General features: G+C 38.8%; 1 protein-coding gene across 22 annotated transcripts in view; it reads left to right on the top strand.

Annotated features, from left to right (window-relative positions):
• The window catches only part of ZNF536 (zinc finger protein 536), a 347,101-nt gene that overhangs the window by 114,578 nt on the left and 205,894 nt on the right, over window positions 1-26,629 (top strand). For 2 of the 22 annotated variants that reach the window (XM_021272911.4, XM_021272922.3), the window contains exon 1: window positions 19,152-19,275. The exons of the other annotated variants lie outside the window; for them this stretch is intronic. In XM_021272911.4, the coding sequence (XP_021128586.3) occupies window positions 19,182-19,275 (94 nt within the window). In that variant the 5' untranslated portion in view covers window positions 19,152-19,181. Of the gene's footprint in view, window positions 1-19,151; window positions 19,276-26,629 lie in introns of those variants that run through there. 22 annotated transcript variants of the gene reach the window in all.

The raw sequence follows: 26,629 nt of genomic DNA on the forward strand, positions 1-26,629 counted from the left end.
GGACACTGAAGAAAAATAAAGGCAAGTTGCCTGTAATGAGAAAAAGTAGAAGGAGGTGGCTAAACTGCAAATGACATGAAGAGCAGAATTATCATATATTTGTCCTTCAGACCTGATCCTGTGGCCTTTAGTTGCATAGATAGTTCTATTATCTTGTGCATAACCAGTCATGAATAAGCTCTAGTTACATGAGTCAGGGCTATTTGATTAGTTTTCAACAGGTAGAACAGTATTAGAACAGGTAGAACGTTTTGCTGTATTTATTTATTTATTTTCAATTTCTTTCACTAAGCCCAGAAAATGCACACTGCTTCTAGTTAGTTTTTGTAGACTCTTTCTCTTAAAATAAATCTGCCATTAATCCTAATTCTAATAATTTTTCTGAATTTAACTATAAAAGATACTCACATGCTAATTCAGTAGTCTGACATTAGCTGTAATCCATAATATTATCAGCATTACATTGGTAACAATTGGTAACAATTACAGTGGTAATACAGAACTAAAAGGTGTTTTGAGGGCAGTATTTTAATAAGGTAGGTGTTTAGTTCCCTGCAGCATATAAAACTGGTGATTTTGACTGCAGAGCTGCTTGGACTGGAAATCACAACAGTTGCCAGTAAGGTTTAGAAAGTGTGTGCCAGGCAAGGGAATCACTGTTCAATGTATTTACCCTCTGGAGAGGTAAAACACAGATGGGGGAGTTAGGAGTCTTCTAACATTTAGCTGATACATTAGTGGGTAGTAATTCTGCTTCAGGGATGTTCAAAGTAGTTCATCTACCAGTTGGGAATCATTATGGGCACCGGTTCTGAGGATTAGATATGATAGAACAATAAGAGATTGTAGAAGTACCTCCTCCTGCCACAGACAAATATTTCTTTGATACCTTTTAACAACTATGTCTTTCTTAAGGAAATAGCAGTTCATATTATAGGTAGGATTCAAATGTCATAGACAAATATGACCAGATAATACGTATTTTGAAAATATGTAAAATATCATATCTTCTTTACATAAGCAGTACTGTTACTGTGTGTATTCTTGCCAGTTAGTTGATATGAGACAAGCTTGCTAAAACATTTGCATTTGTATTTCTATCCTAGGTAAGCACATGCAACACTAGATCCTGGAACTGTTTTTATGCTATGACAAATAAAGCTATGCCTTAAAACTGTAAATTTATAATGGAGGAAAGGTAATCATGCTTTACAGAAAGGGAAACCATAGTCAAAAACCAGGAGAAATCAACTATTAGTTTCTGTTGAGCTATGCTCAGTTGTTATCATCTGATTATTTTTACCCCAGCAATGTCACCTGGACAGACATTATTTTTTCCATAGTCTTTAAGTTAAAACATTTTCCCAAATGTACAAACAAACACCTAATTTCATTGCACTACTGTCTGTGTGCAGTGAGATAAAATATGATTAGCTAGCTAAAAATGTGCAACTTTTCAATCAGTAGTTAATTCAGTCCCAGAACCATATTCATATAGGTTTGAAACAAAATTGACCTTCTTGCTTATGTAATCTGTACATACAATAAGTGCCTGATTCAGTAACAAGCTTCTCAACAATCTAGATTTTCTGAGACCCAGGCAAAGAAGCAAAATCTAGTATTCTTCTGCATAGAACCATCACCTGTGCACTGTTAATGCTCTGAGGTTTCTGCATTTGGAAGAGGAAAAATTAGTACAGGAGACAACTTTCCCACGTTACGTGGAAGTCAAAATTCTCATGCTCAATTGCAGAGCCTGTGAACAGAGAGCTGCAGGAGTAGGGAGGGGAGAACCCTTCTCCTGGACCTTTTGGCCTCCTTCCCCATGGCTGCTGTGTCTCTGGAGTGCAGGAAGTTCTGGGGCTTTACCCAGAACGTAGGACTAGAAGATACTTGTGACAGTGGACCCTCTGGGCTGATGACACACTGATGCACAAGAAGCCTTTGCGTCATGGGATTCCACTTTGCAAAGTGGATATGCAACTTTTTGTTTCCTGCCTTTCACAGCAGCTGTAGGCAACTAAATTATGGCTATGTCAGAAGACGTCCAGTGTCAGAAATGGGGTAGGATTTATCTTTAGTGCAGAAGTGCCTTTTCTGAAGACCCCATCAGGATAGGTGTGGAATATCAACAGATCTTAGTGATATCAGGGAGAGAAAAAGTTGTTCTGTATCTTATGGAACTGTCTTCATTACTGAGAACCCAAGGGCATGTGGAAGCTTTTGGCTTGTCTCTGAGGTTGCTGTATTTTAAATACCCACTTCTACCTACAAACTGGAAAGGTTTGGTGGCAGAGTGAGGCAACTAGAAATCCACACGTATTAATTTATCCATGGGTAAAATTTCATTTTACGTGCATACATGTTTTATCTTGGTAAAATTTAGGACATCCTGGTCTTAGTTTTAACAAAAGTTTTGCCTTTAACTTCGGATACCTTTCTTTACTTAGATGTACATTAAGAAGCTGAATTTCACTCTTCAGAAATGCCTCTAGATAATGAAAATCCTGTTACCGAACTCATTCTGTATTTACTGCATGTTAGTGAGTAGTGAGTGTTTTGCTGTTAAAAAAATACACTGGCATGTACACCTGCACATTTGGTTGTATGTGCATGGGCAAAGAGAAACAAGTGGTTTACTCTTCCAGGCTGAAAGCGTTGCAAAGTGGAGGAATGCTGTCTTGTTGAATCTGTACCCAGATGGAGGTGGACTTGAGACAATGGTACTGGCAGAGGTGTGAATCCTTTCACCTCATCTTAATGGGGTGTTAAATTAAGAACTTAGTTATGACTGTATAAACATTGTTAAGACAGTTGTCCACAGCACACAAAGCTAACACGAGTCATTGAACACATACATTTTACAGTATATTAAAATATTTATTTTGTTAGTATGTAATATAATGGAACCTACTGGATTTATTTCTAAAATTTGGAATTATATTCTGTCTTTTAAATTACTGCTTAAGTGTTTAGTTTACTGATGTGTGGTATCATTTATAAATTCCTAGCTGTCATATATGGCTTGTTTAGATTGAGCCTGATTTGTAGTCTTCAGAAATGTTTGTGAAGTACATTATAATTTTATTTTACTTTAAATATAGTTTTAGGATATTACTATATATATGTACTGTTGAGCTGATTTTGAACACGATAACTCCGAGAACTTTGCATGGTCTCAGAGTAGTAGGCTTTGCCTCTTGTACTATACTCATTGGCTCATATACTATTGGCTGCTCATGGCTTGGACTGGCGTACGCTTCGTTGGGTTAAAAACTGGCTGGATAGCCGGGCCCGAAGAGTCGTGGTGAATGGAGTCAAATCCAGCTGGAGGCCAGTCACTAGTGGCGTCCCCCAGGGCTCGGTGCTTGGGCCGGTCCTCTTTAATATCTTCATCAGTGATCTGGATGAGGGGATCGAGTGCACCCTCAGTAAGTTTGCAGATGACACCAAGTTAGGTGCGTGTGTCGATCTGCTCGAGGGTAGGAAGGCTCTGCAGGAGGATCTGGATAGGCTGCACCGGTGGGCTGAGGTCAACTGTATGAAGTTCAACAAGGCCAAGTGCCGGGTCCTGCACCTGGGGCACAATAACCCCAAGCAGAGCTACAGGCTGGGAGATGAGTGGTTAGAAAGCTGCCTGGCAGAGAAGGACCTGGGAGTGATGGTTGATAGCTGGCTGAATATGAGCCAGCAGTGTGCTCAGGTGGCCAAGAAGGCCAACAGCATCCTGGCTTGCATAAGAAGCAGTGTGGCCAGCAGGGCTAGGGAAGTGATTGTCCCCCTGTACTCAGTTCTGGTGAGGCCGCACCTTGAGTACTGTGTTCAGTTTGGGGCACCTCGAAGCTGGTGAGGGGTCTGGAGAACAAATCTTATGAGGAGTGGCTGAGGGAGCTGGGATTTTTCAGCTGGAGAAAAGGAGGCTCAGGGTGACCTTATTGCTCTCTACAGATACCTTAAAGGAGGCTGTAGTGAGGTGGGGGTTGGTCTATTCTCCCACGTGCCTGGTGACAGGACGAGGGGGAAAGGGCTAAAGTTGCGCCAGGGGAGGTTTAGGTTGGATGTTAGGAAGAACTTCTTTACCGAAAGGGTTGTTAGACATTGGAACGGGCTGCTCAGGGAAGTGATTGAGTCACCATCCCTGGAGGTCTTTAAAAGATGTTTAGATGTAGAGCTCAGTGAGATGGTTTAGTTGATGTCTGGTTAGTGTTAGGTCAGAGGTAGGACTAGGTGATCTTGGAGGTCTCTTCCAACCTAGACGATTCTGTGATTCTGTGATTCATTAGCATAGAAAAATTAAGAGTCTTATCACAGAAGGTAGCCTTTTGTTTTGTTTTGAGAAACAGCCTGTATCTACCCAGGTGCTTGTGGAGGTGAGAATCCTCAGATATACCCCACACTGGCAGGTCTGATACATCTCTTTTCAAAGTGGCTGTGCATGTGTGACTGATGTGTAAGTATGCAACAAATGCTTTGCATCCCAGCTATGTCAGCCTCGTTGCACATGCTAAATAGAGCTGTCTGTGTATGCATAGTAAACCCAACATGTCTGGAATGCATCAGACGTGCTGGACATATGCAGATCACCTGCTTGTTGTGGGATTTAGAGGTTAGTAGATCGCTTCATTAGGTTTGGCAGGTTTGGGTCATGTAACTGAGCGACCTATAATGAACTGCTAACTGCAAACCTGGTACCATATCTCTCCTCCTGTGAGGAGTCGTAGGAGTTCTTCATTCTTTGGTGAAGGAAGTTTCTCAGGTGGGAAGAGAAATGACTTCTCATGACTTCTGTTGGGAGAATATCCTCCGTGTAAAGAGGTTCATAGGAGGAAACCTGGAGAAGGTTACTGAGAATGGAGCCAATGCATCCCTTTTCTACCTGGACTACTAATTTTACAAAGCAGAAGAGTATGACCTGAATGGACAATTCATAGTTTTTGACTGTTGTCCAGTCAGAAAGGTTTCCCAGATCTCAGATTACCACCTAAATTTGCTCGTCAGTCTGTCAGGAACAGCCAAGGAAGAATCTCAGCTTTGCCCTAAGATACTTTGTGAAGTGAGTTAGTAGGTATCTTTACCTGTCCTATCAGACCTTTATGAGTTCAGGTACAGCAGGGATTTACATTTGTCCTAACTGGGCCAGTATCAAATGAATAATATCTCCTGATATGTAATCGTCCTTCTTCAGGAAAAGACCACTTCAAAAAAACAAAAATAAATTTAGAAATCAGGTGTACCTCTGGAGAGTCTGAGGGTGTGAAGAAGAAAAGGAAACAGAAATATGGCTGACAAGCTTATTTTTGCAACAGCATGTATATTTAGCCTGCATATTCATGTATTAGGACTGATCTCCAGACTTCATGATGCCCCATACACCATTTAATTTCTATTTGAACTCTTAGGCTGAAGTTCATATAAGAATAAAATTCACTCTTGTTCAGAGAGCTGGCACATGGCCTGTGAAGTCCCACTTCAGTATGTTCGTTATTGTGTAACTCAATCTAGAAGTGCTGCACAGAGCCTTTGAGGGCTCCCAGAATTTTCTCCAGAGTCTGCTCAGCACCTTCTCTTAATAGGGAGTGAAATACAGAATCATTCAGGTTTTTAAAGTCTGTAGGACAGCTTTGGGGCAGAAGAGTTATTTTCTTTTAGATTCAGGCTTCAGATTTTGTTCATGCCAACACACTTGCTTAATCCCACTCCCACTCACACTTGTTTAATCCCATTCACATGTAACTTGGATTTTTTGTGTGTAATGGCATTTGTTTTTATTTCTGTAATCTCTATATTATTTGCACAACTGCTGTCAAACTCTTGCCATGAAAGTACTGCAGAATAATTGCAGAATGCCTACATAAGTAATTTTTTTTTAATGAAATCAAGCCTTGTCTGCTTGTAAAATTATTTTTAGTCACTGCATAAATGGACTTCATTATATTTAGACTGCTACCAATTATTCACCTTTCCCATGGGCTAAAAAGGAAAAACACAACACAAAACCATTCAGTTGTAGCACTTTTGAAACAATAGTGTCCTTATTATTTTTATTTTGCAAAATCATGTTTTTGGAACCTTGGCATTTTGTGTTTGAGTCATTAACCCCATTCTTCAGAAGTAGTCAAAAGAGTTTACCTAATTGATAATATGAGCTCAGACATTGTGTTGCTGTTGATGTTGAGGCCCTGCAACTAATCTTTACTTGTGCAGTGCATTTCTTTCTACCACAGTTCTGTGATATTAATGGTGTATGGTAGTGAAAGAAATGTGTTTTATTCTAGAGTCTAACCCTGCTGTTATCAAAGTAACTTCCAGCTTATTAGCGACAAAGGACTTTTATCCTTTGTGCTGCCCTATTCGCCAGTGCTTCCTGAATTAAACTGCTGTTTCCTGTTCTTTATATGCATGACCACATCTGGGTAGCTTGCTCACAGCCCTGCTGCTTAATAACAATCACCTTCCCTTTCAGTCTCTGTTGATTGTTTCTAATTCACTCTGACAGATAGTGCCTGACAACTTGCCTGCATTTCCCTCCCTCCGTGACCTGAAGTTACTCACGGCACTTATATAGTCTGTCATTTTTAATATTTGATTTCATTTTAAGTTATGTGTTTTACTGAGAAGATGAAACCAAAAAAAAAGGGGAGGGGGATAGGGGGGAGGCTAGTAATGGAACATAAATTTAACCCTTCTCACTATACAGGGCATAACATACAAAAGTCTTTTTGTGTGTGTGCTTATGTGGCTATCTTTGGCTCTCTGTAATAATGCCATTTCTGTATTTTTGTATTTTTTTTGTGAGCATAAACCTGAACACTATATTCTTTCAGTTAACTGGAGCTTGATCAGTTTTTATGTAAGAACTTTTTTTTTTTTTTTCTTTTTTTTTTCTTCAAATGGCTTATAATTGGACAGCTTTCTCAGGGTTGGTATTAGGAGGAGCAGGAAGAAATGAGTTCTCATGGTATTTAAATGGATAACCTCAACTAGGCTGTCAACATTTTTAATGTACCTTTCTTTTGCACTTATGCTTTTATTTGTCAGTGAATACAAATCAAGCTGACTCTCTAGAATAAAGCATGTGAGGCAGAATATGGCTGCTTTACAGTTGTTCCTCATTTCACTTAGATGAGAGACCACAATATATGTAGATAGGTGGACAGAACTTTAAGATGCCATTCATCGTATGTCTCTGTCTCATGGACAAGTGTGTTATTCATGCTGTCACTAAAAAATTGACATTAGAGATAGAGGGGGGACGGAAAGTGAGTTAATCTGCTATGTGTGCTAAAGAAGCTATGGATTCCTGATTTTCAGGTTTACTTTTCTACTATTTCGGCTTTGTCATGAGTCTTAATGTCATCATATTCTTTGGCCACTGGCACATGTAAACAAATTGGATAATGTGGCTTGCCTGGAAGGACTACTGTCTACAGGCCATGCTTGCTGTACTGAGGGTAGAAGCCACATTGATTCTACTGAAAAATGAAAAAGAAAGGTTCTAAAATTCCAAGCTGTTGGTAATGTTGTCTGGTGTGACTCTGGTTGGGCAGCAGATGTTCATGTAGAGCTCGGTGTTGACTTGTTCAGGAGACAGCAACAGAGAGATGCTAGAAACAGCAAAAATTATGTGTTACTTCAGTATGGAACTTGCCTAACCACAATTTCTAGTTGACTGCATTCAGTGCCCAAGTTTCTTTGGAATTTCAGTCAGACCTACATCTTAAGTACAAGACGAAGTTGACTGAATTTGTATGATTTATAAATTTCATTGCCTATGCAAGGGAAGAGTGATGTTGGATTCTGAATTTGCTTGAAAATTTGATTCCAGTCTTTCCTGTAGTCTGTAGATTATAAAAATATTTAATTTCAGGCTGTAATTAAAAATAAGTAAATCAGATTATGTAGGAATTTCAAGTCTTTGCAAAATATTTTAGACTTATTGGTCTGAGAAAGGCAAAATCTTCCTAAGCAGGGCTCCTGGTGGTCTGTATGTGGTTGTTAATGGTAGGCTTCTTCTGGGATGGATTGTAAGAGTCAAATTTATTTTAAAAATTGAGAGTATGTTTTTCTGTTAAATAGTGTGTGTTTTGTTGTGTAAAAGTTGAGGGCTAAACTGTCATTGACTTCAATGGCAAAGATCCTAAAAGACCTGAAAATATGTGAGTTTTGGGAATAATTTATTTTGTTCACAAATTGTCTGGGAGCAGATAGGCATTTTCTCATGTTGCTTTGTTGCTCAAAATCATTTGCAGTGTTCTTCATGGAGTAATGCTTGGGCTGCTGATTGTTTGCATTGTAAACAGTTTGTTGTAAATATTCACAATGTTGATGAGTTGCGGGGGTCATGTACTGATGTCTGCGTTTCTTCGTTGGCTGATAGACATAACTGGAAGCAGATGCCTATCCTAATATTCTCTAAAAGAAAATCTCTACTAAATAGACTAAAAACTCTGCTCCTCCTTGGGGTTTTGCTTGATTAGTGATGAAGACAATAAAATAACAGCTCATGCCTTCTTCCCAGCTTTGGGTGCTTCTGAATTTCTTCCTCTGAGTTGGAGCCCGTGCACACTGGACGTGTTCCTGTCTCTGTTGAGTGACGGCGGAGCTCCTGGTCACCTCAGGAGAAGGTGGTTCCTCTGCCAGCGTGTTCCAACCTCCTTGCCCCGCAAGGATAGTGTGCCACCTGCTCCACGACACCCACTGAATCCTCTGCTAGCAGTCAGGTGGGATTTCACATGGCCTCACTGCCAGCCTGTTGCATCACCCAAGCCATTAGGAATGACCATGTTTCGCTGTTAGAGCTGAACGTACAGCTCACATTTACTTTGGCAGTCACTGAAGCTCCTTGTTTTTCTGCATAAATGTTCTTGCTGGAGAGTCTGCTGCAATACTCAAAGATCAAATGCAAAAGGGCAGGAGCATCAGACAGCAAAGAAACGTTTCCAACGTCAACAAATGTATGAGAAAAAGTTCTCTATCTCTTCATTTCTGTTACAAAGTAAAACTTTGTGTAGGTTCCAGTCAATGCAGTTTCTTTTCAGGGGCTGATAATTTCACTTATTTTTCCTAGACTATTTATGTTGAAGAGGACTAGACTGAATAAAGCTTAGATTATTGTTGCTACGTTTCACTCTGGCAAAAGTGCTACCAGGGAGAGCACAGGATCCTGGCTGTCCATGTTCCATTAGGGTTGTATTTAATTATGGCTCTTCCTTTTTCTCCAGGCACTCTCCAGCTTCCTGGACCACACACCAGAATGTTTTGCTGGTCACTGTTTTTCTTTTTTTTTTTTTTTTTTTTTTTCCCAGTCTTGCTGAGCACCCTCATTTCTACCTAAAGTGAATGGGAACTGCTGAAGCTCAGCACTCTCTAAATAAAGGCCCTTATTATCAATGTCACCGTTTGAGATAATAACTTATGCCATGCATAAAGAGTGAAATTGCTGTGCTTTTTTAATTCCTTCATATGAGATTTTGCTGCTCTTTACTTTTCTCTACTGCTCAATGGTCCAGCATGGCTTTTGAAATAGGCGATGCCTTCTCTAATTAGGCACCATTGCAGTTACTGATGGATTCAGACAATTTTGTGCTCAAAGTTAATGAATGTTGGCTTTGATCAGCCTCTGACTGTGATTGGTAGCAGTAGTTTTATCCACACATTATGCAAGTCGCCCAAACCTCTTGGTTGTACAAAATTGAGCTAACAGTCTTAGAGGAAAAAAAATCAGCTAAGTGAGCTATTGTTAGAATGCACCATGTGCAAAGAATCCAGCCTGTCTGAATAGAAAAAGGGATGCAAGAAAGTTTAGGAAACCCTAAGTGTTTAATTTGAATCTTAAGTATTTGGTGAAAGGTTGTGCTGCAAAAGCTGTACATTCAATTGGATTGAGTACATGTGTCTTCCTCCTGCAAAAGCCACTTGGCTTCCTGTCCTGGCTCTGCTACCCAATCACTGAGTGATGTTCTAGAAAAAAGTGTCAAGCTCAAATAATCAGGCTGCCTTTAATGATCTCTGCAGCCATCTCCGTCTCCTCTGTGCAGGGTTTGTAGGTGCCAGGTATATATGTCTGTCCCACACCTCTCCACGCTGCAGCTCTCTGGGATACGTGCTTGCTGCATCAGAGCTCACACAGAGCAAAGTGAACCTGTGTGACCACTGTACTTGTGCTTTCTCTGTAGGGTTTTTGATGAACTTGCATTAGGTGATTATCCCCTTATGCATGTCTCAGAAAGGCAGGTAACTCCACATTGTCAGTTTTCCATCTGTAGCATGTGGATAATTATACTTTCCTGCCTCACATGGGTGTTGTGAGCACTAATTAGTTAATGTCTTTTCAGCACTTTTATCATACAAATACTAAGCAGTTATTGCTATAATTATTATTATTTCATATTATTTTGTTGTTCTTCAAATAAGTGATTTGAGCACTCAGTTATATCTGAATATTTGAAAGTATAACTTCACATACATTAAATGACAATGTTTTGGTAATGCCAGTGGGTCAATTTGAAAGACTGATGCATTCTTTTTGCTTGTCAATTCACAAATCCACTCTGGAGCAGAGTTTTCTTTAAAAATGTGCCTCTGAAACAACTGGATCATCCCACCAAACACAGAAATCCAGAGTCTGTAATATAATAAGGCATAACGCGGTTTACATTAGTTGATTAATGCTGCATGCTTTGAGTGTGCTATGAGCACTGGAAAAAACTTGGTTGGCTAGAGGGAATGTGGCTTTGGACATCAATGGTTGAACTACAGCCGTGTGAATTCAGCACTGTGGTATTCCTGAGTTCGTGCCAAAATCACTGGACTTCTGTAGACCTTTACGTTCTCCTGAACTTAAGTAAAATTTAAGTAAACTGTAAAGGGGAAAAATAACAAATAAAAAAACAACCAAACAAATCCCTCAAATCTTAAGCAAAAGGTATGAAAGAGATGAAGTCATCATATTTCCTTTGATTCAAAGTGGAAAGTACACATCTGACAAGGGTGATCCAGGGGATGGTAAGCCTGGTCAGAACGCTTCCTCAGTTACCAAATCCAGCTCTGACTTTCCCTTCGCCTCGGGGTTTTCTGTGAAAGATTTAAACTGCTCCATATTATATAACTTTTAAGTCTCTAAATCCTGTCCTTAAACACAAGCTTTTCCTCGGAGAGGGGAAATTGTGATATAGGGAAGCTTCTCCCTGCAGATGGAGGGTCCACTTTCTTTAGCAAGCTCTATTTTTCTGGACTACTGTGGAAACCTTTCCATAGTCTGAGGATGGTACAGAAAGATAATGGTATGAAGGATAAATTTCCCAGGCAGAAGGCACAGACATGGGAGTGAAATTCTTATTATGTATCGGCACTTGAAATTGGATACAGAACAAAGTAGATCTCTGGCAAGCATCTGAAGAACTGATTGATTATGGAGCACTGTGAGGGGAAGGAGACGAGGCTGGCAGGTAGGGATGGATGAGCAGGGAACTATAGGAAGCTGCAAATCTTCAGCCTCTCATCCACAAAGACCAGGAAAAAGGAATGAAGCTCAAACCATAAGCCATCTTTTTCTTGGAGCCTCATAAGAATCCATGAAAGCATGACTGTAATTGGATTAGAGTTTGTGTGGAGGCACACAGCCCCTTTGCAGATGTCCTTGACTTGCTATCTGATTTCCTTGTGGGACAGCTATACATTTTGCTGGTGAGGAGAGGGCCATCATGCTAGGCTGTTGCTGGAGGCTATGCTTTCCAGGGGAGCACCTTTGTGCTGCCCCCAGGCCAGTTTCCTGCTCCATGACCATGTGTACGATCGAGGTGGTTGGCTTGTCCTAGACCAGGTTGTCTGCTCTGTGGGGCATGTGATTGCACAGGGCAGGGGGCACACTGTGGACTTGGGTACGAGAGACATGTGAAGGTCTTTTGGTGGTGGGGAGAGAGAGAAGGTGGGATGGAAGAGGGAGGAGAACTGGGGGTCAGTTCCATGCGGACAGGCCTGCAAGAGCTGCCAGGTCAACCCTCTCAGCAGAAGGCAACGACTGCCCTGCTCAGTTGGATGGGTCACACCAGGATTTCTTTCCCTCTGAGCTTTTCCCATGGGGTTTTCTGTGGGAAGGTATGATCTCTGTACAATAAGCTATCAGCCTTGTGACAGCTATATAACACCTAGACTGGTTCACCTGCAAATGGGGTTTTCAAGGCTTCTTCGTTCTAAGGATTGTCTGGGAGTGACTGTGAGAACAGAAATACCCTTTACTGAGGGACATTTTGAAAATGTCTATTTGTAGAGTAAGGATGCTGTATCTGATGTGGATAAATAATGTAGGAGAGTCTTGCAATTCTTGTGTAAAATTGGTGAGAATTCCTTGCAGAATTGGAACCACTGTTACAAAATTCTTAGGCTTCAGTAAATTCAGCTTTAAGAGTGACTTTAAGTCTACAATTAGGATGGGAATAATTAAATACAGAAAGGATATATAATTTTGAAATGTGACAACTCTTTTCTTGTAGTTGCTTGTGCTTGCATACACACCACAGTATTTTATGGTTTGCACCTGAAGTTACTTACGCACTATGCCCAGCAGCTATATGAATATCCATTTATGTGACTTTATAATCAGTTTATTAGGGTTTTAGTGCCTTGTTGCTGTTATTTTTATCAGCCTAAGCTACAAGAAGTTAATTTGAGTAGTTTCATAAACTAAGTTTGAAAGAAGTCCATTCACCTAAAGCTAAGAGTCTATGGATACAGTCCAGTCCTGCTGAAGTAGTGGCAGTTTTTTTCTTCTCTTCAAGGAAGTCCCAATGTAAGCTTTAGTGTTGTGGATTTTAAAGTGTTAATTTTGTAATGATTTTTATAGTGTACAGATGTAACATTTCAGTAGACCAACAGATATCTCTGCAGGGAAAAAATAGGTAAGATTTAGAGCAAAGAATCATTTTACTGGTCCCTTTCCTTCCCCCCCCATATTAACTGGTATGAGAAAAAAACTATCACATCTCTGTCTAACACTTGTCATTCTTAGAATAGACTATCACAGTTCCACCAACACACCTACTACATACAGTAAACTATTTAGTTGATGTCAGAATTATATACTATTAAAAAAAATAAATGCATGAATGGGATTATCTGGAGGGAAATTTTTTAGTACATACAATTATAGCAGGCAAAATTTATTAAGAGGCCATCATCAATACCTCATTTTGTAACTGTGTCTATGTGTTGTTTTGTTGTGGTAAATAAGCATGAATAAATTGCCAATTTTCTTATGCATTCCAAACATGATATTGTTGTGTGCCCGTGACATAAAATAGCTGATCATCCTACTAGAAAAACAAACCAAACCCAAACTCCATTAATTAAGCATGTACCTTTATCTTTTCATAATGTTTTAACAGTTTTAGGAGGGGACAAATTGTGTAGTAATATCAACGAACAGAGCTGAAGTGGCCCACTTTTAGTTTGAGTGAGAAACATTGTAATAGATTGAGCTGCTATTATAGAAAGTTTATTATTATTGGTATATAAACTAGCTGGGGGCTTAAACACAGAGCAGCTGGGTAATTTGCTAGCTCCTGGATCCAATTAAAAAAATCTATGTTCTGTCCACAGTAGGGGAATGGTCATAGCTGTGAAACTACTATATTTTAGATTGTACCACACCTGTGGCATGTTCACTATTAGAATTTGTGTAGTCTGTAGAAAACATTAAACCCTCTCATTACTGTCTTACATAAGACAGGCACTTCAAGCAGTTCCACATTTATCTGAGATTAACAGTTAAACTCATTAAAAAACAACTAGGGCTTGTTCACTGAATTGGATGTTTTCAGGATTTTGGTGTGTTTTGTGACTAACAACAGCATGTCTTTGATTAGGGAGATGACATTCTTTTGGGAAGGCTTCTGACTTTCAGAGTTTTTGTAAGCTGGGTGTATCTTGGGTAACAGGTATTTTGTTAGCTCTTAGACTCTTTGTTGGTAAAGTTAAACTTCTGAAACTGTAATCTCTTTTTTTCATTTGAGGAAGTAATGCACCATTAACACTTCAGGTTCTAGCCAGGCTCAGGTTCTGACAGCAATTACAGGTTACTGATGGAAAAAAATTGTTTGGAAACCTCCTTATCATTACTGTTTCCCTTTTGTTTATAGCAAGTAAGTGAGGGAAAGAAACTTAGATTTGTAACCAGGTAGCTGTACATTGTGCTTCTCACCACCAGTGTCCTGGTTTCCTTCTACTGTTTTTTGTTTGTTTGTTTGTTTGTTTTTCTGTTTTTCACACTCTTTTGCATTAAGTTGCACACTTGTTGCAACCTACAAAAACCTTGTATGTTCCTTTGACCCTGTGAGTAAACATAGTCAATGCATGGTTTCACTGGGGTCAATGGAGTGATGTTTGTGGATTCCTCTGCTCAGAAATGTGAGTGCAGTCAGGATCCCAGCTGAAAGTTGCAAGCTTTCCTAGGACAGTGGCTGGTTTTGTCTAGTATGCTAGGAAGTTATCATCTCCTTAGCCACAGTGCATAGTTCCTGATCTGAATCTGGCCAATATCAGCTAAGATATGCAGGCAGCACTGTAATACAAGTAAGAATAATAATGGTATTTAACATTGCTTTTTTCATAAATCAATCAAAGAAGTCAAAGCAGCAGGCATAAGTAATATTCCTTACAGTCAGATAGGGCTACATCTCTTTCATAAAAAGTGTTTTTCTGCAATATTTAACCATTGTTGGCAACAATCATCAATATTAATCCTTAACAGCAACATGATAACCAAGCTAGCAGATAAAATGGCTGTTAAAAAAGTAGGAAAAAGAGGAATAATAGGATTGTGGAATTTTAATATTCTCTAGCTATTTATTAAAAAGTGCTTATTTTGTATGTGTTTATTTCTAATAATCAACTATAACATTACTTTGCAAAAACTGTAATTGCTTCTTAATTTCAAATCCCAGTTCCTTTGTGCTGTATACAAAGGTAGGATATTTCTGTACTTATTGTTCACAGCACTCTGTGTAAAAAATCACGTTCATTTCAAGAAGCTGTTATGGTATTGATTCTGGTAAAGACTTCCATTAACTGACCAATCTAAATCTCATAAGTGATGTCAGGATAGTTATGCATTTGCTTGGTTCAAGTATTCAGCCATTATGTTAGAATGCAGGCAGTGTCTGAATATGGCTGTTAAATTATTTCTAAATACCGAACCAGAACAGCTTAACAGTTCTGCAGTTTGAGACTGACACAAAAATGACAATCTGCCACCTCTTTGTTTTTTAAATATTAACGTTGTATTGGGATAGTATTTTTGGAGTAAAAACCTGTGGCATGAGAGGATAAGTGACATAAACAAAGGCAGCTGGGCTGCATGAAATAATGGAACAATAAGGCCCTTACAGCCGTTCTCATCACTCCAGTATGTTAATTAGCATTCTGTTGTGGCCGCAACACTGAAAACATGTAATCTGTATTGGTGTACTGTACAGCTGTGAACACACATTCTTTTTTGTTAGTCCCTAGAGTTAGCCTTGCCATTGGCATATGTGTGTGGGCCAAAAGTCAAACCAGCACCACTAAAATACCACACTACAGAAGCAAAATATATTTTCTTTTATTTATTTCCACTGTAACCTGTAATGTAATCTGGTTACACAGCTTCTGTTTTACTTCTGTTTTTTTTAAACAATATTCTGTGTGTGTATGTACATGTGTACGTATGTGCATGTGGGCACATATTTGCATGTGCCTGAACAGGAGCATATATAGAGCCAAAATAATCTGAAAAAGAAGTGATTTAGGAAGATACAATGTTCTATAAATAAATAAAAGCTTATTCCTCAAAAGGACAGTTTTAAAACTCTGTCAAGAGGAACATTACAGCTATATTTTCTTTCTTTGTGTGTGTGGAGAAAAGGAATCTAGTTCAATATTTTTATTCTTAATTTTATTAAAGAATACAGTTTAGAACTCAGCAGTGCTTTAATGAATTCAGCTGCACAGGCATGGCACATTTACATTATTTTGATACAAACATGTCAAAAAACAGTGAAAGTAAAACTGAAGAAATGTGATAAAGGAAAAAAAAAGTTTGTCATTTATTATGCCTTCTAAAAGAAATCATACTAAAGTCAGGATCTCAGACTACTGTGCGCATGTTAACCTTAGCTGACCAGGGGTTAGAGAAGACCCCCTAAAAAAGGTTCGATCAGGTGGAAATCATTCCCCATCTGAGGAGACTGGTATTTCTCTGTAGTGCTCCTGTAATTTAAAAGCACACTGACCTAATGCACAGGTATTTACCTAGAAAAAAAATGTTACCTTTTAGATCATAAATTAGATTTAAAATTAAGAAATATGATTTCTATCTATTTCCTCTTAAATGTACATTTACACAGTGAATATTCACTTGTCAGAACTGTTTGCTGGTATCCATTTATTCCTTCATTGTGATGATTTCTGTACTCACAAAAAATAAGAAGTAGGAAAAATTTCTCTTAGAAAATAACTTGCAATGCTCTTGGGTGAATACATCCTTTATCCGTACTCAGATGATAAGAGTGAAGGCTTCGCTTATATTTCTGTACTAATCTACTTCAAACTTGATCTTGAAAAATTACCCTCATTGCACAAAGAAAATACAGCATTTAAGTCACCATGCTGATCAAATTTGTTTCTGCTTTTTGACTGTGGAGGGAACAAATTGTTTGGTGATTCTGTGATGTGAACCAGCGTTCACTAGGGAACTGAGTAAGTTTTTTTGTTGTTCTTGTTTAACCACTTTAATTCCTTCCCAAGTAGATTGTAACTCTTTTAACAAGAGAGATACTTCATTATAATATCATATTTTTATATGAAGTACTGAAAGTTTATTTTAAAGCTTAATACTTTATATTGCTATTGATAGCATGATTTTAGAAGAGAAGTATCAAATATTTAGAGTATCAAATACTGTTTTTATGGAAATAAAAATCAGGAATGCTGCTTTAAAAATTAAATTTCTGTAGAAATAAAATACATGCTATCAAAATGGGAATAAGAACAACAACAAAAATGTTAGTAGCTGTCTCTGAATTTGTCTTCATAGTGGTAAAAGTATATAATTAATAGAAGAATTTTAGCTCCAGATGTGGCTATACTATAATAGAGCCTTATAAATGCTACAGAAAGAAAAATTGCTTGGAACGAATGAGAACCAAATCAAGAGCACACCTGGGTTTGACAAAGATTGCATTTACTGACTGCTGTGCTATCACATTACAGAGAAAGACCAAGTCTTTGGGAGCAGCTGTAGAGAAAGGCCTGGCAAATCTGCATGCAAATAGCAGCACATTGTTAACTTAATCAGATGCCGAGGAAAAGATGTGCCAGACCATGAGGATGATCTATAAACAAGTACAGAGTCCAGAGAGATTGCGAAGGCTAGGCAGATTAAAAAGGTATACCACAAGGGTTCTGTCCTTGGGTCAGATTCTCATCTTTTATGTTGCCTGAAGGTTACTGCCATTCAAGCTAACTTATCACAGTGTTTGTTATGGCCCATTGTAGTAAATTTGTCAAATAGTCCCCGATTTGTTCTTTGCACAGATATAAATAATTGCATATTATTTTGGGAGTTTGGTAGCTCTTTGTTCTTTGGTGGTAGAGATGTGGGTATTATTTTCTGAAGGAACAGTGCGTGATTTCATAACTCCTATTAAATAATATTACTGTATAAATGTCTCAGTGTAGTGAGATAAGAAATAGTGCAATATACCGTATAAAGAGACAGATCTTCTATTAAAAGAAAATCTTTCTTATAAACTGAAGTGCCCTGACTACAACTGTCTTAAGAATGTTAGACACCTGCCCTTCATATCATTGATATTAACAGGAACATATGTTTAAAATCTTCTCTAAGTCTAATGTCATAAAAAAATAAAGAAGTAATACTATTTAATCACCCACTGCTTAATAGTGCCTTAGTTGTTTACTGCCATTGCACTAATTGCTCTGTACTAATGTGTTTTTGTGTGATTTCCAGTAGTGCTAAAAGAACCAAGATCCATAACCAATTAAATATAGTGTTTTTATCTTAAAAAATATATCTACTGTAGACTAGCAAATGAACAGTGGTATTCTTTAAAAAACAAGAGAGACTTGGCAGTTGCATAGCTGCAGAGTAATAGGTATTTTTCATTGCATCTTTTCCACAGTGACATTGGAGTAATCTTTATGAATAAGCAAACTGCATAAAGCTGAGCATTTTATATTATATTATGGGCCAGAATCTCCTCTCATACTGTTATAAATCAGGTATAACTTTATTAAAGAGAGAGGAATTGCCCCCATCTAAAAGTAGTCTCAGGCCTTTTGTTTCTGCAAATGGCTTTTCTTTTTTTTGGAAAACGCAACTTTTAAAATCTGAAATACAGATGCATCTCACCCAAGCACACATGCATAAATATTTCAGTTCTACCTGCTGCATGGAGAACCACATGCAGGGCCGGGCAGCAGGCAGTGGGGCTGGGCAGGCAATCCGAGTCAAAGACAGTGCTTTGGATCCTCAGCCGGATCATCGGGAGCACGACGGAAATGATGTGCAGAGACTTGTAGGAGAGAAAGCAACACCAGTTACATACTGTAGCATCCTCTGCCAGAGGGTTAATTGAGTAACATTGTTGTTGGCTCCAGAAGGAGCTCGCTGCCTGAGACAGGGCACTGCAGTGGAGACTGTGAGGGTGATGGAGGTGAGGGGAAATTGGACATAATAGCGTTAATAATAATAATTAAAGACTAAAAGTAACAAAAGAACACATAACTAATACACCAGTCTCTTGCTTTTTATTACAAAATTAATATTCATATGAATGCTATCAGAGCTATTCAATATTAAGCTGGTAAGACAAAAGCCACACTGTACTATATTATACAGCATATTACACAATGTTTGTTTCTGTGGATTTCGACCATCTTAGAGCAAACTAACAGCACTACCAAACACTCTGTTTCTAGGTCTCCAGCACAAGGCCCTCAATCAGCATAGGATCCACAAACCCACAGAGTGGCAACACACTTCACTTTATATGGGGGGAGGTAATGAGATCAATTAGATCCTCATCCATTGAACTGTAGACAGCTGTTGGTGCATAATAATCATCATTAGAGGTGGGTGAATGTGGGATACTGGATTTGCCAGGCTACCCGCAGGTATTCTAAAAATGCCAGGCTTAACTCTTGAGTACTTTGAGTACTTGAGGCCAGCATTTTCTCTGAAGTCTCTCCTGGGACTACTGATCATAAAGGAAGATAAAGGTACATCTGAGAGCAAGGACAGCTACAAGGCAGCCAGGCTGTTTTCGGGGATGGAGAAAGCTGAGCAGATAAATCCTGCAATCTGTTCTGAAAACACTGCCCTCTTCAGGGCCACATGGAGCCCATGGGCAGCGAATCCCAGGGTTAGCCGCCATCTGAATTCAAACCTTCATCAGCCATGCTCATCATCCAGTTTCTTCTCTCTCCATTATAGTTTCATGATAGGAATTGCAGCCTTTTCCGATTTGGGTGGACTCTCTTTGGTTCATCCCATACTTCAGTGATTATCTATTACGTGTTCGCCTCCTTCCTTTTTTTAATACCAATACAACCAGGTTATGTGTTAATGAAGTTGGGCTGTTTTGAATTATAACAACAAAAGGTCTGATATCGATGTTGCTTTTTGGATAGTGGGTAATGTAGCCTTCTTAGTATTTAATTTCGAGTCTTTTAACCACCTCTAGGCTTTATAAGCACCACCAGAATGTCCAGCAAACACAGTCAGTGTTGTAATCAGCATCATTCCTAGTTATTAATTTTAGGATTTTCTTTGAAACCTCAGTAAATGCTTGCTGCATTAAATACTTATATGTTAAAAACATTATAAAACCCTCTTACTTGATGCTGTTATTCATATACATCCTTGCAATTCCATATATTCTGCACTTCATACTAATTCTTGTAACCTTCATGATTCTTGTAATTAGGAGTCTTATTTTATTTTATTTTAGGAAGTGGATGTGGCCATTCCAGTAGAATAAATATGATACATATCATTACTGTTTACTTTTCTGTTGGCAATGTAAATAACAATCCACTTCTTTTGGTGGGCTTTCTCATTCATTCATACTCCTTAACATGGGTGTGAGTTTCCAGTGTGAAATGGTGGTATCTCACTGGTTAAGTCATATTAGTATGTATAGGAGTTTAATAAAAACAGCCCAGCAGTCATGGGGTAGTAGAAAAAAGAATGAAAGCAAATATATGCAAGAGAGAAATTGTGTGTGAGATGAGATCATCTGAATCCTAATCTGAGTTTTTTGACAAGTCTTCCGGCATGGCTTTGTGTCATGTACTGCTGCTGTCTGATTTCTGTGTCTAAATCTATTCCTGATGTCAGTGGGTGTAGCTCTGTTGCAGCTGTACATGTATACATGAGCAACAAATTTGGCCCTATTTTGGAAAATACTTATGTACCCTGTAGGTTGCTGTGAGGATTAATTTGTTAATATTTGTACAACACTCTGAATATGTAAAGTGCTATATAAGTGTTTAGTAGTATTAAGTCCCCATGAATCACTTATTTGTCCTCAGTATCAGTGCAGAACGTGGTTTTTGCTCTTATGGACTAGTAGAGCTTAGAAAGGAAGAAAAGGAAACAGTTGCTATAGTTTCAGCAACTGGCAAAACAAAGCAACTGGCAAAATGTGCTCTATTCTACATGCACACAGATAATATTTGGGTAGATGGTCACACAGTACCAGTGTACAAATATTTATCTGTTTGCAAAGAGAGTATCAGGCTTTATTGCCCAATGATGCAAACTGTTATTCTTGTAAACATCACGGGTTTTCTCATATGTATAAAGACTATTTTTAAGACTAACGGTATGTGGGAGAAGAATCCATTGTATTTTATTAGATTAAATTGACTATACTGATTTTATGGCCTAGCACTTTTTTGGTATATCAACTAGTTGACTGCAGATTCAACCACATGGTGGTCTTTCCTTAGATTTGTTTTCATGATGTGTGTAAAAGCAAATTAAGCCTGTGCACTTAAAACATATTGAATATCTGAGGCAATGGCTAGATAGAAGGTAATAGGAATTTCTCAGTTCTGTTTGATAGTGGCACTGTCATCATCAGTTTGGTTATAGCAGCTGCTCCTTTCTTACTGGTCAGTTTTATTTCCTATTCTCAGATACCTTCCTCTAAATGAAAGAGATTAAGACAGCCATCTTCTTGAAATCTGGTAAAATGTGGCAGATGAAAGAAGACATCAAGCCAGGCATTCTGTCTGGCATGGCTGAGCTAGGGTTCAGACACTACTTTAGAGATTTCACCGTACGCATATATATCAGTAATGAAGTATCATGAGACTAAGTATCAGTATCAGCTGGGGAAGAGCCAACAATGAAAATGTGTCTTGGACTGTGAAATTTCAATGCATTCATTAATCAGAAAGCATGCTACCTTCCTGATTCTGGATTATATAGGCTGTTCTCAGGCTCAGCAGGGGAAGGCAGTATGGAAACCCCACAGGTGCAAAGCAGCATTCCTTAAATTGCCTTAGGGGCATTGGGCATGGTGCCTGCAGAACATAACAGAACCTGGGCCTCAGGTTCTGATCAAGTACATTAATTTTGTTTCTACTTTTGAATTTTAACTAGTACCTTGTTCTTATAAGTAATCATGTTGTTGTTTTGTGGAACTGAAAAGAGGAAGATCATCAACGTGAGAGAGAGATTCAGCAGGAGAATATGAAACCTTCAAGTTTATCTATCATCCCTCTAAGACGTAAAAGAACATATAGTAAGAGCAGTGATGTGCATTCAGCATGAATGGTGCCATGTGTCTTCTCCTCTCCCTATACCAAAGTTATGAAATATTTTAGTCACAACAGTCAGCAGTTGTTATGAACCAGGCAACATTATGGTTTTAACTGGTTACAGGTTACAACTACACAGGTTACCACTGTGAGGAAATTTAATTCACAATACTTTCTTAAGGTTTTTGCCAACTACAAGAATTGAAAGAACAAGAGTTTTTTTATGTCCTTCTCCTGTCACTCTTCCCGTATAATTCCAGTCATTCATCTCTCCAACTCAGAAACATTTAAAATTAATCTAAAGGGGGAGTTGATCATCACCAAATAATTATAATCAGATGCAAGATTTGAAACGCAGTTTCCCAAGGTGATGCAGTTATTCCCAGGTGTCAAAGCAAATCAACCTTTTCTCCCTCCCCTCTGTGTCTGGACATGGAGGGCAGCTTGAGCCTGACCCTGAAGTACAGTAATGTATTATGGTAGTTTGGTCATGTCAGAAATGGAGCAGGATGGAAGCAGGTGACATCTCCCAGTGTCTAGACCTTGTTCTTATAAGTAATTAACTCCATTGTGTGTCAAAATGTTGTCAGCTATGATTGAAGCTGGCACTTTTGTGGTCCATACTGTCTGATTTTTGGATAGGCAAAAACATCCATCTTGTGGCTGAGTAAAGCTTCTCTCAGGTGGCATTCAGGTTTTTCAATATACCTTCTTCCAAAGTAGAGCAACATCCATAAAATACAAGATTGAAAGATACAACACATGATAAATTAGAGTTTCAAATGGTACTGTTGCCCTAAGTGAAGAATCCTGAATTTTGTATTTAATTTGTCTACTTGTTCAAAGATTGCATGTATTGCATATGAGGTATTCTGTTGTATGTAGATACTCTCCATTGGTCATCTCAGGCAGTCATGGCCGTATAAGGACGGCATTGAGATACCTGATGTTTATGATGTCAACAGTAAACTATGCATCCTTCCCAGTTTTTGGGGGTAAGTAGCCTTTGTTAAGCATGACTGCTACATACATCCTTTGAAAATATACCATTGCTAACGTCTGCGGGGATACAGCTGTAGAAAGCAAATATAGTGAATGGGCCTTCCAAACTTCTGGTACTTCAGAACTGTTTCATAATTGTCACAGAAGCATAGCCTATTTAAAACATAAAAAAAATGAATTAATGACTATTTATTACTTTTTTTCCAATTATTTTGTTGCTAAATGTGTTTCTGTTAGCAGAAGCACCTCTGAACAGTATCATATTGCTTTCTTTGTTGATCTGGGACTTGTAAGAGGCTAGATCATTATCAGTCATTTTGTAAATATTTGTTTCTACTTGTAGGTACCCATTTGACTGCCTTTACTTTTTCTGAAGTTTCACCCAGGTTGTACCAAGTAAGGTCTCTTAAAGATGCTGCTGGCATAAATTTTTTATCTGGGCTTTCTTCCTACACACAAAATAAATTTATTTGCAGCACTCTGGACAAAAGAGAGCCACTATCTAACCCTGACCATTTTGACATCACAATGCACTAAGTCCAAATTTTCTGCTCTCAGCAATCCTGTAGTCCAAAGCAACAGACATTTTTTTTTCTTCCTGTAGCTGTGACACAGACTGAATTCCCATCCGTTATCTTCACAGAAAGTGATGGCTCATTTTTCAAAGCACTGATTGGCAAAATTTTTGTGGATGACTGTTTTTGATGATGATTATTTTTGTAGATGGGTTATTTGCCGTACTCTTCAAGTGCTCCCTAGGCTTTGACTCCTGATGTTGTCCAGCCAATTCAGCAGGTATACCATAGCCTGTTTAACTGGTCTCATGGGAGACTGATTGCCTGCTCACTCACCTAAATTGGTGTTAGTGTAGTGTGTGGAGTGGAAAGACTTTCTTCAGTTAATGCAGTATGTTCCAGATCAGGGGTTTTACATTTTTTCTGTTTTACATGGTTTCCCTATGTAAAAGCTGCTGTTGCTGGGTGACTACTGGCATTCTGCTGGATAACTTTAGAAAGCTATAACCTGGCTGAATAGATCATGTCACAGCTCTAAACATTAGAGGTAGAATTGCATCCGGTGTCTGTTGGCTTTTGTTCTGTCAAGGCTAGAAAAATGCTAACCGATCTGATCAGCAGTTAAAACATTATCTAAATCAGGAGCATGAAATGGGCTGGATTTGTACTCAGTGAGAGCTCTGTAATGGCAGAAGCGTGCATGATCAGATATTCCTGACCTCCACCAATGGGCTATTGGCCCGTCTGCTGCTCTGAGTTTTTGCTGTCATCAGCTGTGCTGCCAGGGTCAGCCGTAGCCAACTCTTCTATGCCATGGCCAGCTTGCTGGGAGCAGAGACCACTGGGCTCCTCAGTGCAGATTTCAAGCAGAATGGCAACTGGCACAAACCTCTTGCTTTGGCACCCTTCAGTCATCCAGGTTCTGTTCTTTATCCTTCTCTTCCCAGTTTTTGCCTTGCCTTGCCAAAGAATTGTGGCACTAGCAGAATCTTCCATTCTGGGCAATTATTTTAGGTACTCTTTGCCAAGAGACCCAGATTTAAGGTTTCTCCTCAAGTTAGTTCCAGAAAAGAATCTGAGAAAAGGGAGATGAGGATTTTTTGGCTTTGGTATTGGCACTCTTATGGTCATGTTTGCTGGCTCTCTTTGTCTACCTTGTGAAATTTCAGGGCAGTCCAACAAAGAATTAATCTCTCCTGGGACTGCAGTCCCGCAGTCCCTATTGTATCAACCTAATTGGCTTGCTTCTCTCTGGAGAAGCCAAAAAATATCAACAGTAGATTCTTGCGACAGGTTTCTCCAAAAGCAAACTGGACATGAACTTTGAGCGTACTTTTTTTTTTTTTTTTTTTTTTTTTTTCTTTTCTGAAAGTTGTTTCAATGGACAAAGTAGATTAAGAACTTTTTGATTTTGGAATACTTCCCTGTCTAATTATGGTGGGAAATCTAATTTGATCTGAAACCTCTGAGTAGCCCCCTTGGACTGACCTCTTAGAACGGACAATGTCTTTTTGCCTAGAAAGTATTTATTCCCTAAACATTATTTCAAAGTTTGAAGTAGGTGTTGTGAATTTGTGCAGTGTCTCCTTGGAAGACCAGAATTTGTAGTTAAGTGTACATTTAGCATGCTGAAGACAAAGTCAACAGCAGAAAGAGAAAAATGTACCTCCCCACTATCTTTGGACTATCTTAAAACATTGAATTGTCCATTTTTCTGCTTCTCAGTTTTGGTGGGAAACCCTGAGCATTTAGTGTCCCTGGCTGTGAATAAGCACTACGGGTTCTCCCTGAAGGCTGCTGAGCCTTGGCTCTCAGCTCCCTGATTTGACCCTGCAGTAGCTGTATTAATTCTCCTCTGCAGAAAGTGAGCACAATGCTATTAAATATTATGCACAAGATTGGACAGGGGTCTGGGGGTGGGGGGAGGAATAGGGAGCTGGGGGTTGTCCCTTTAAAAGCACTGAGTTAGTAGCTGCACGATTAGGCTTTACTGTCTGTAGTTCCTACTATACCTCTGAAGCACTTGTATGGAATGGATGCTTCAAATTAAGTATGACCTGGTTGTCCAATCCCAATTACCTAAAGAATCCCTCAATTTGCTTAACAATTCCCTCACAGCTATTATGTCTCTGACTGATTGTCCCCAGGACTCTCTTAGGCTTACAGCTAATGTAATTGATTCTTCAGTAGTAGCCTGAAGGGCCATTTGGCTCCAACCATGGTTGGGAGATTTTTTTTTCCAAACTAAGTTAAAAGAATGGTTATTTTTTATAATAGTTTTAGTTTTGGAGAGTGGGGGTGGAGAGAATCATCTGGACACAGCTTGGAACAACAGTCCCTGCCAGATGAAGAAGTGTTTTCGTTAGTCTTTCTCAGCTGAACTGGCTTTGGGTTCAGCTATGCAGTCTATGCAGTCTTCAAACCCAAATTTGGGTGAATATTTCTGAAAAGTGCTGTTGTGAAAGCTTTTTTCTGACATTTTCATCTCTTTCTTCTTAGTCAAAATAGGAAGAATTTTTATTTTTATTTTTATTTTTTAATATAAAAATATAAAAACACTCCTCTCTGGACCTGAATAAACATCAGCCATGATAGATGCCCCATTTCAATTGTGACAAAACTATAAATCCTCAAATACTCTTACTCAAAGAGACACTGCTTGTATATAGGGGTTGAATATTAGCTTATGGAAGAAGTCTTCAATGCTATAAAATGTATCATCTTTTCATCATCCAGGGATGAATTATAAGAAGCAGTAGACTGTATTAGCTAAGGTACATTAGCAAAGATGCTCAATGAGTCTCGTACTGTTAAGTCAGGATCTTACTTCTAAGTTTCATTGAAACTTTTTGGGCACTCACTTTTCACTGGGAAAAAATGAATAGCTGTAGAAGCAAAATCCCATCAATACTCTTCTCTAGTCAGCTCCCTTCTTTTCCACCAATCTCACAAAGCCATAACTAGAACCCCTCAGTGGAGGTAGCAGGATATCTGCTTAAAACAGATAACCGGAAATATTTTTTTACATGGTCAGTAGTGAACTTCTGGAACTTGCTCCCAAGGGAATCTGTAGAGGCAGACAGCATCAGTAGGCTCAGAAGAGGATTAGACATTCATGGAAAACAGCTCAATAAATAGATAATAATAAACAGGTCAATAAACATCTAAAAAAATACAATAGCCTTGAGTCACAAAAGGCACTAACTTCTGACATACCTAGAACCTTAGAATTATGGTGCTTAGACACTACCTTGTTGAGAAGGATAGAGACATGTTCAGAATTTCTT

Source organism: Anas platyrhynchos, chromosome 12 (assembly GCF_047663525.1).
Source record: "Anas platyrhynchos isolate ZD024472 breed Pekin duck chromosome 12, IASCAAS_PekinDuck_T2T, whole genome shotgun sequence".
Classification (NCBI taxonomy): domain Eukaryota; kingdom Metazoa; phylum Chordata; class Aves; order Anseriformes; family Anatidae; genus Anas; species Anas platyrhynchos.